The 11108-nt window shown below is 28.0% G+C and overlaps 1 protein-coding gene across 1 annotated transcript; it reads left to right on the forward strand.

Moving 5' to 3' along the window:
* Window positions 1-6538: 6538 nt before the first annotated feature.
* Window positions 6539-10772, forward strand: LOC139824051 (L-threonine ammonia-lyase-like). The gene is made up of 6 exons (XM_071796537.1): window positions 6539-7451; window positions 7711-7839; window positions 8288-8643; window positions 9527-9695; window positions 9848-10116; window positions 10328-10772. The coding sequence occupies exons 1-6, from the start codon at window positions 7359-7361 to the stop codon at window positions 10434-10436; spliced, it is 1125 nt and encodes a 374-aa protein (XP_071652638.1). The 5' UTR covers window positions 6539-7358; the 3' UTR covers window positions 10437-10772.
* Window positions 10773-11108: the final 336 nt, after the last annotated feature.

Raw genomic sequence — 11108 nt, forward strand, 5'->3', positions numbered from 1 at the left:
ACATTATTGACATTTATTTAAATAACAATATGTAAATCAGCATAAAATTGTTTACTAACTCCAATTTACTCTCTTTATTTTCAATATATTAAACCTTATAAATAATTTAATTGTTAAATTACACATTTATCCTTCTTCAAATATTATATATTTATTATTAATATTTAACAATAAATAAATAATGATAAACAAAAATATCGAGGAGTGATTGACGCGCATGCATTGCGCAAATGTAGCTGAACGTCGTACTGTTAAAAAAAAAACTAGGAAATAACAATTTTCCAACAATTATGTATAAAACTTCATACTTTTACGAAGTATAAAAAAATCTGTCATTACTTTTAGCTTAAATTTATTTTTTTATTAAAAAAATTTTTTTAAATTTTACACAAGTCCTAAATTTTGAAAAATAAATTTCTGATTTATAATTGAGACTCTAAAACCTGCACATCATATATATTTTTTTCTTTGAGTTTTCTTTATAAAACCGCTTGTATGGAAGCAGAGAAAGGAAAAAAAACAGTTAAACTATTATTTTTAGTGTTCTATATATGTGCCAGGTTACAAAAATTCAGATACATTTTTATTCTTAAAAAATACTGTTTTAAATACGTAAAGTCTCGTACTTGTGTAAAATTTAAAAAATTTAAAAACAATAAAGAAACTCAATTTGAGCTAAAAGTAATGACAGACTTTTTTATACTTTGACATGAGAAACAACTGTAAAAATTTTGAGAAAAATCGGCATCTAATGTTTGCCGAGGTTTACTTATTAGAATTTGTGTGGAATTGCAATACAGTCGCAGAAAAATAAAATTCTATTAATTAGACATATGTATGTAGTATCTTCAAAATAGTTTTTTTTTTTAATAGTTTTAAATTTATTAGTAATACAAGGCTAACTAAATTTATTTTATATCTATCTTTATATCTATCAGTTAATTCCTTATATTTAAGGATGTATATATGCACTTTTAAATGCTTTTTACGTTCCTAACGTACATCTTTATAAAGTGTTTTTACGATTATATTCATGATTTTTAGACGTATAGAGAAGCAACTATAATCTATGATGAAAAATTAGATCCTGTTATACACAAAGTAGATTTGGCCCGATTAATAGGACGTGCAGTAGCTCATCAATGCTTTGATTATTTGATCAGTTCTTCCTCGTTGTCTTACTTGTGGTTGAAGGTGGAAATATGCAGCAGATGTCATCAACAAGGTAAATTTCTTAAGTTTTGATACTGTACCGTTTTACTTACATAATTGTTTTTATTGTTACTGCTTAACATTATATAACAGGGTGACCCACGTAAGGCTTAACACGCCATGCAGAACAATAAATAATCATGATAACATGCATAAAGTGATGTTGTAATATAACTTCGAAATGATGAAATGATAAATGAATAATTAAATTTAAATTATCACTTTTTATCGTTTTAATTTCCATAGATTTTAAGATCCTTTAATTCTATGTAAAGATTAATTTCCACTTATTTCTTCCTAAAAAATAAACTGAAAAATAAGAAATTTTTTTATCTATAAAACGTTTATTCCCAAAACTATTCCTTAAAAAATTACAAGCGTTTATGTATGCTATAAAACTTGAACGCTTATTGTTCATCTTTTTCAAAATGTTAAAACGTTTACACACACACACAGTATAAAAAATTACTTTCTCACACATAGTTATTCGCATTTAGAATAATATATAAAAAAAAAACAATTAAAGCAATAATTTCAATGTTGCTAGTTTCAGTTATGTTTTACTTATCTAGCGAAAAAATTGTAAGGAATTAATATTAAAGAAAAAGCAATTTTGTGCTTGCGATAATATTGTAGAAAATAATTGAATATTAAGTAATTAAATAAATCTTTGTAAAACTAGAGGCTTCTTCTTTCATTTGAAATTTACAAGGCAAATACCTTCTGCGCTTAAATATCCATCCATCAAAATTAATACTCAATACTTTTGTTTTTAGATTTTTTCAGAATTCCGGATATAGGATCTATTCGTAATCCAGATCCAACAAGAATCTTTTTGTTTGGATACTTATTCCATAATGAAGTCTCTTATATCGGAAGCCAGCACTACTGAAATTAATTCACAATTACCCCTTTCCCGTTACATTAAAGGTACAACTTTGCAAATGTATTTATACAATTGTCTATAAATTCTTAAAAATAATTTACATAGAAGAATGAGAAAAGAATTCAGATAGCCATATTTGTCAAGAATGAATTTTGAAAGTGTCTGCTACAAATTTTGTCGATAAAATGTTCACAAAAATATAACATAATTTTTCAACAAAATATAATATCAGATTAACTGCAGAAATTAAGTAGAATTTGGCGTAATCAGTTATACAGGAATTTGTCTCTGCATTCTGATAAATTAATTTTACTATAAAAATAACAAGAAACATACCCTTATAATTCAAACTTTAAATTTATTTTTATGGACACAACTAAAGCATTATCCTGTGTTAAAGGTGTCGCACAATTCTTTCACTGCGTAAGTTTCTATTGAACGCGTTGAATTAGAACGTGGGAATACCTGTTACATTTACTATACAAGATTATTGCAATTTTAATAACACATCTCCTTATTATAAGGATTATACGGTAATTTCGTTATGATTAAATACTCATAACATTTCTATTCCTTCGAGTCCAAATGGTTGGGTGATAACCAACATACAACAAGCAGGTAAATATGACAATTAAATTATTTTTTCAAATTTTTCTCGGATTATTTTCTTGTAGAAGCATAAATTAAGCTTAAATTCTTGAATTTAAATCAACATTGTCTCAGAAAATAATGACAGATAGTAACATAGCGTTTTAGTTAATAATTTACAATATTTGCATTTCTAATTAAAATATGAGCAAATTCTTCCATGCAATATTATATTTATATACACTTTGAACATTAAAGATATTAACATCTGTAAACATTTCTTATTAAATTGCGTTAAATATAATTAATAATCAAAATTTATTTAACGTATGGTAGGATATTATCGTGTTAATTACGATGCTATATATTGGGGATGGATTATCCATTATTTAAAGACGTCTGACGAATATACAAAGATACATGTGATTAATCATGCCCAAATTATCGGTGATGCATTTTACTTTCTGGTAAATGATCAACTTACCTTGCCCACTTTTGTATTATAAAACTAGCGAAATATCTACAACGAGAGATTGTTCAAAGCTCTTGAATAATATATGTCTAGTTTTTTTTTATTCAAAGAAAGTGCATACCTAAAGGTACGTAGGAACAAATATTATAAATATAAACTTGAAAGCATTACACTATACGTTTCTATGTATTACAAATAAAAAGTAATTTTATAAATAATTTACATAAAATTTTATCAAGAATTAAGTATATATACTCTCTAAAACTGAATCAGTGAACAGTCACTGATATCAGTGTAAAGTATGCCACTGATTCGAATCAGTTAGTCTTGAAAAGAAATGATACTTTCACGTGATTCAAGATGGGTAACGCTAGATCCACTTTAACACGAAATTAACGCGCTGTTTTTAGCACAATGTGAGAAGCAGTCATTTAACTGTACATTTTTTTAATACAACTAAGAAATGATTTAAAATAATCCATCACAGGATACTTATCAGCTAAACACATTTTTTGCTATTAAAATCTGCAAAATTGTAATGTAACCTATTAGAACAAAAATTAAAAAAGAACTTTTTTTTTTAATTGTATCTTTATCACACATTTTTAATAAAATTACTAAGAGATTTTATTACGAAAAGAACGGTATCCAATAAACATTAAAATCCGACTATTCGTTCTCACTAATCTTGTCAAACGTGAAAAATGTGCCCGTTTTTCTACGCACTATATCCTTAACAAACAAACATTTGTGCTATTTGTGAGACAATTTATTATCCTTTGTTAATAAGGAATCAATGTGTAAATCAAACATTCGTCTATTTTTATTATTTTATTGACAGTTAATAATTTATTATACATCTTTTTTCAAAAAATCGCTGATTTCTCATCTTAAAATTCAAAATAACTTTAAAACCTGACGTAATAGAGCAAACTGAACAGCGCATTGTTTTTCGTGAACGAAAATTTATAAGATATACCTACTCTGATTACAGTTACTTGATCATAATTTTCTTTTGTGGGCCTGTGATTATAATTAATTATTTCTAGGTACAAATGCGAGACATCTTACATAAACTTCTTGAAAATATAACATATACCGAAAAATCTGATGAGAGACCTCATGACTTTATTAAACACTTAAGACATGAAGCTGCGAAATGGGCATGTGTTCTCGGTGACGTGGAGTGCAAACATATTGCCACTTTAAAATTGTGGCGACATTTGGATGATAATGAAACGTATTATATTTTGAATAATATTATAATCATTTTTTCGTATATTTCTGATAATGATACAATTTGGTAATACATTTGATCGAATTAGAAAACCACAATATACAAGTTTTCTACATTTTATTATTTTTTCTCGGTATTGTGCAGACTTTTGCCAGAATGGAAGAAATGGACATATTGTAATGCTTTAATGAATAATGATACTATTTGGTGAAAAGCATTCTGTACAGGGTCAAACAAATCAGATAACAAACTTTTAGAATATCTATCTTGCTCTGCATCTTCTATAGTATAGTATCGTACGCGCAAATACTTAACCAGAATGGTCAATAAATCGGAACTCTATGGTTTACAAATACCAAACTGCAAGAATGTAATAATGCAGCCTAATGATTGTGTAAAAAGTTTTCTTCTCATTGTTACAAAACATCCAAAGGGGCGAAGTCTTAGCATATGTATTACAAAATTTAATGAAAAGAAAGCCAAGGTAACATTAATGTTTTTTTTGTAGACCATGTTATGTTTGTTTAAATATTGTAAGTATTTATTATATCTAATAAAAACCTTATTGTTATGATTTAATAGAGAAGTTAGTATGCGTGTGGTATTAATAATTAGTATTATTAATCATCTGCAGTCTCAGCATCAACTCGACAAGGTAAATTTTATCATTAATCCTGATATGATAGGGCAGAACGGGGGTATAGGAACCACGGGATAATAATAATCATCTTAGAATAAATTGACTGTCGCGCGTTACAAATCCGAACTTGCGTGTGAGAGCAACTGCCTATCTCTATATAATAAAATTGTATTTCATTAGATCTTAGTAGTCTCCATAATTCATCATTACTGCAACATTTATTACTGGTGAATATTAGAATAATTTGTTTTAGGTAAATGAAACTATTAAAAAATTGAAGTGTCATATTGATGACACCAATAACGTTCTACCAATACAACTGGTAGAACGTTAAATAAATGCACGGTTGTGTCGGAAATCATGAGTCAGCTGCATTATTTTCAGAATCTTATGCTGAAATAATTGATTGTAACAGTGACATATATTTATATATAGGTACTTTTATTACAGACAATATTTCATACAATGCTCCTGTTTGTTTTAATAAATATTCTGTGTAAAGGGAATTTCTAAATATTATTCTGAGACATTTTTTGAAATAATATATTATACGTATTTTTTAATATAAAGTATATGAAATTTTACGAAAAATTGTCATACTGGTTTAAAAGTGCAGTAATGTAACCAGTATGTCGGTAGCATAATTAAATCAAATATAGCATATAATTAGTGAGTCTTAGAATAATTTGTGTAATGTTCTTTGCTCGAAAAATTTTAATTTTTGACATTATTTTTACTTATTTTTAATTAGTTTAGTATACTTACATTATTATTATTATTATTATTATTGTTATTATTATTATTATTATTTATATTATTAACAGTTTCTTTGTAATATTAATATTAAATAATCTTAGATCTATATATCGGTTATTATATTAATATTAAAGATTGTACTCTGTGATTAATATTAAAAATATTAATGTTTTTACAACTTTCAAGTCACTTATACTAATTATATATGATAGTTTGTGTAATGTTCTTTGCTCTGATAATCTAATTATTTTGTGACTGATACTGTGATTTTGTTACTATATAGTGTCAGTATAAACATTCTATTTTTATACTTATATATCTGTAATTATAAAAATAAAACATATTTTTAAATTATTAACAATCCTTTCGGCTAATAATTGATATTTAGAAAAGAATGTACCTTGCTATGCCATGTAGAAGTTCTAAATACATAAATTTAGACATTTTTATTTACAATTTCAAAGATAGTTATAGCAAAAATATCCTGTAAAAGCCCTCCATTATCCCCGTTAACTTTAACGAGCAATTTTCTTTCTTTATATATTTTTATATATTAATTCTTTATTCTTATTAGTATTTATAATTTTTTAATTTATTTATATATAAAATATTTGTATTACACTGCAAAAAAAAATCTTGTTTTAGAAAAATGTAATTTTTGGATTAGAATATTCCATATCTAATCCTTATCTAAAAAAAATATTAATAAAAATTGGATTAAAATTGTTTAAAAGCATTGAAAACTTAAAGCTTCTATTTTCATTTGTTTAGTATAACTCCACGACACTTCATTGTTTTCCTGTTGTGCGATTCCTCAGTAGTTTTTCTATTATTTGTTAGATATTTTTTAATTTAGGAATTTTAAGATGGAAAAATCATCACATAAGTCCAGGAAGTGGCATCATTCGCTCACGAACGCCTCCGAACGATTTTCTTGCTTTTATCGATTTGCAGGACGCGTACCTGCTTCTATCAATCCATCAGGAGGAGAGAAAATTCTTACGTTTCCGTTTTCAGGGTCAACTTTTCCAATTAAGAGCCCTACTGCCTTTTGGACTTGCATCAGCCGCTTACATCTTTACAAAAATTGTTTATGCGGGGTCCTCTTCATTAATACATTGAATAATAAGAAAACAAAATAAAAGTTTAAAAATCTCTAAAATAAAAATTATGTAGAATGCAGGACAAATGCAGAAATAAATAACTGCGCAATATAATACTTATTTCATCATATAGCAGATTTATTTCTATATGTCCTTCTAGTTAATGTTTATAAAGTCATTATTAGTTATTTACTTATCGAGTATTTATTTATCAAGGTTGCTTCGGTTACGGAATTATAAAAACATTTACCAGCACACACAGCAGAAACAAACAGAAACTTCAGGATAGGACAACAGGTTAACTGCTAATGAAAAGTAACGGTTCTGTTTTCGGCGAGTAAGAGGCTAATTTCCAATAGAAAACCATCATTCGACACTAATCTTCGTCACCGATTACCTGCATTTGCAGATCAAGTGATTTCCATCAAATAAGTAGTATTTCATTCTATCTGTATTTCTTGGAAATGGAAATGGAAGCAAGAAAAGAGGATAATTCGACATTTTCTTATAGTGTGGTCCACCCACTGAGTAGAAACAAAGCTTTACGAAACTTTTGGGTACGTCTGATTTGATTAATCGTAGTTTTATTTTAAAGCTCAATATACTCACGCAGAATAGGCACCAATGCGTATCTATATTTTCGTAACTATATTTTCGTATTTCAAAAATATTTCTCTAAGATATATGCAGGAATAAAAATATTCCTCAATCACTAGAATGTTATTAAAATAATGTATATTAGAAATAATCTTCGCGATAATGGAACACGTATATTTGGTGAAGTAAGAAAACGTAATTTTGTTTTTTATTTTACAGTACGTAACTGAAAAGGGAGAGAAATCAAAACCAGAGGAAAGATTAAAAATCTCGTATGATAAAATCCAATCCGCACTGTCACTAATGAGAATAAAAGACAAGACCATTCAGATGACACCATGTGACGAGGTAATAAATACCATAATAAGATCTCCTTATGATGTAACTATTTTACCTTCGCACTTTTATCAGCGCATATTTAACAAATATGTAAAAAGCAGATGACCTAAAGTCTACAAATACTTCAATATCAAATTCTTGTAACTCTAAAAATCTTAACATTTGTAGATCTCAGAATTTAAGTAATAAAAATAAACAAAAATATAAACGTAAAAATGTAACATCTAAGTATTTTGCGTATGTATTAAAAGTGACTTGAAATAAATTTCACTGTAAACTGAAATAGATTACATGCAATAAAGTAATATAAATTGAGAGATTATTTTAAACAACGATTTGACTGTGTTCTTCGCAATATTAGACATAAATATATATCTTTGATTAACACACTGTAAGACAAAATATTCGTGAAAACTAGCTTAAAGCCGATCTTTAAATGAATGTAATATGATTGCAGAGTCAACTTCTTCGCGGACATGGTTTTGAAATTTTTCTAAAGAAAGAATTACACCAGATAACGGGCAGCGTCAAAGCACGCGGCGCAGTTTATTCTCTACTACAGTTATCGAACAAGCAATGCAAGGGCGTGATAACAGCTTCAACGGGCAGTTTCGCACATACCCTCTGCTATTTTGGGAAAAAGTTTGGAATACCGGTAACTGTTATGATACCGCTATCAGAAGCCGTTGCAAAAACAATCGATACGTGTCTAGCTCTCGGAGCATTCGTGTCCATCGCCAGTTATAATATTGTAGAAGCACATAAAGAAGCTGTGCGTACCGCCCAGAAGAATGGCTTAGTTTACATTGACGGGTACTCCTTTTTTATCAATTAATTAGGTTGAAATTAGGGTAGAAAAGATATTTTGTAAAAGAAACTTTTTATTATTATATTGTTTACTCAATATCTAAGAAGTAATTAGGGGAGACTGGGGCTCGTTGGCACAGTTTTCACAATTTCGGCATTTTATTTTTTTATTATTACAATAAACTACTGTTGTTACTCAAAATAGCATGTCGTATAGCAATAGAAACTTTCTTTTCAACTAATAATACGTCACTTTAATTTACTTCTCAAGCTGAAGAACATTAATACAATATTTTGGGACGCTTGAAACTTGCCATCTCTTGAATCAGTTTCCTTTTTTTTTTTTTTTTATTGTGATACTTGTTTGGTTTAAGTAAAACTTTGGGAAAAGTATTTATGTCATAAAAGAAATATTTTGTAAGACGAAACGCAATGCCAACTTGCCAAGATCTCCCCTACTTTTTTTGTTACACTTTTCTTAATATTGATATAAAATGCTGATATTATATATGAATTTTAATGGTATAAATAAAATCATAAATAGAATATATCATGGAATCCTCGGGTAAAGAGACAATAAGATACGGAATTTGATATAAATATATATATATATATATATGTAGGTCCGGAAGTATGTTCCGGGACTTTTATTTTTTTACATCGGTATATTCCAGGACATTTGGCAGTTTCCAGGACTGTCCTGGAAAAAATTCATGTCCTACGGCACGTTTCGGGACAATTTTTTGAATCTGATTACATATATATGCGTTATATTCCAGGACTGTACATTTCAAAAAACGTAAACAGTCCCGGAACATACCTCTAGACCTACATATATATATATATATATATATATATAATCAATTACTCAATTATATTTTTCGGGTAGAAACGATCATCCAAGTATGATCATTGGCCAAGCCACATTGGGTATAGAAATGATGGAAGAGAAGATAAATGCCGAAGCAGTCATATTACCCACGTCAATTAATGGTTGCGGACTTATCACGGGTATTGCGATGGCTATCAAAGGACGAAATCCAAATATAAAGATTATTGTAAGTAAACAACAATGATATTTTTTTATAACTGCAAATTGTAAAATGTTATTTTATAATGCCGTAAATTCATAATTTATCTTAAGAAGAAGAATGCATTCTGGATAAAAAAAAAAATTTGTGAAAACTTTACATGTAATCTCTATCTTTAGATGGTCCACTCTGCACTACATGATCCTTTAACCAAATCTATTAGAGAAAAAACGATACGTGATCATAATTTAAAACAAGATTATATTTGGCATTGTAATAGTAGAGGAATTGAGAATAATTTGTTTGACGTGATTGTTGAAGTAAATGCTACGTCTGTTAAAACTGCGGCCAGAATTCTACTAGAAGAAGAAAATATCGACGACTTAAGTGCAGCAATTGGTTTAGCTGCAATTGTATCAGACAAACTTAACGAGCTAAAGGGAAAAAGGTGAGCTCTGTCATATAAATTTAATAGTTTTTTAATAGCTTTCTTTAAAATTGATTAATTCCGCGTATATAAAGGCGCGTTTTATATGTTTTGTGATCAGTTAGTGCTCACTTTCCTGTTTTGTATTTAATACAGTTGTAATTTACTATTGTAATATATTATAATATAATAATAATATTATTTAATAACATAATTTTTTTGTGTGCGTTAGGATATTAATACCTGTATTCGGCAAGATGGATCGCTTGTCTAATGTTAAAAACAATAAAACGGATGATAATCCAAGTTCAGAACCTTGTGCTGGCCCCTCAAACGCTTGAATAGAGTCATATTTTCATTTTTAAATAGATTGACATAGAGGAATGTTAAGAAAACTCGCATATATTCAAGGTTTAAATAATCTAAAACATCTGGAACACAGAACTAATCGCACAACTCAAGAAACGCGCAGTGAATAAAGTTACGAAAAGGATGATAAGAAAGGTGCTTCAAAGACGATGTTTTTTAGCCACACATACAATACTGAAAGAATTTCATTAACATTTCTCTATCTGTACAACAAATATTTGTATTTTTATAAAAATGGAGTAGTATAAATTTAAATGATGTCATAATAATAAACAAATATATACCTACATGTAAGATAACTTTTTTAAATACTTTCAACGGTTTCATCGGTTATTTTACATCTATTTTTGAACTACTTTTTCATCTACGCCTCTCCTTGCATTTTTTGTGCTATTTCGATATCAAAAGATTAAAGTCGACAATTGGATATTAGCGTATCAAATATAATATAATAGGTACCTGTGTTTATTCTCTTATCGTAAATAACTTGCATGCAAGATGTTTCACGCAAGTCGATTACCCGTCGACTGTCAAATACTGATTTTATCATTTAATGATTGATTTTACGATAAATTTCAATGTCACAAATTGTTTTAAAATTAATTAGGCTTGCTTAGTTTAAAATTTTATTAATAGCTAGGCAT

This window comes from Temnothorax longispinosus, unplaced genomic scaffold (genome assembly GCF_030848805.1).
Source record: "Temnothorax longispinosus isolate EJ_2023e unplaced genomic scaffold, Tlon_JGU_v1 HiC_scaffold_25, whole genome shotgun sequence".
NCBI lineage: Eukaryota > Metazoa > Arthropoda > Insecta > Hymenoptera > Formicidae > Temnothorax > Temnothorax longispinosus.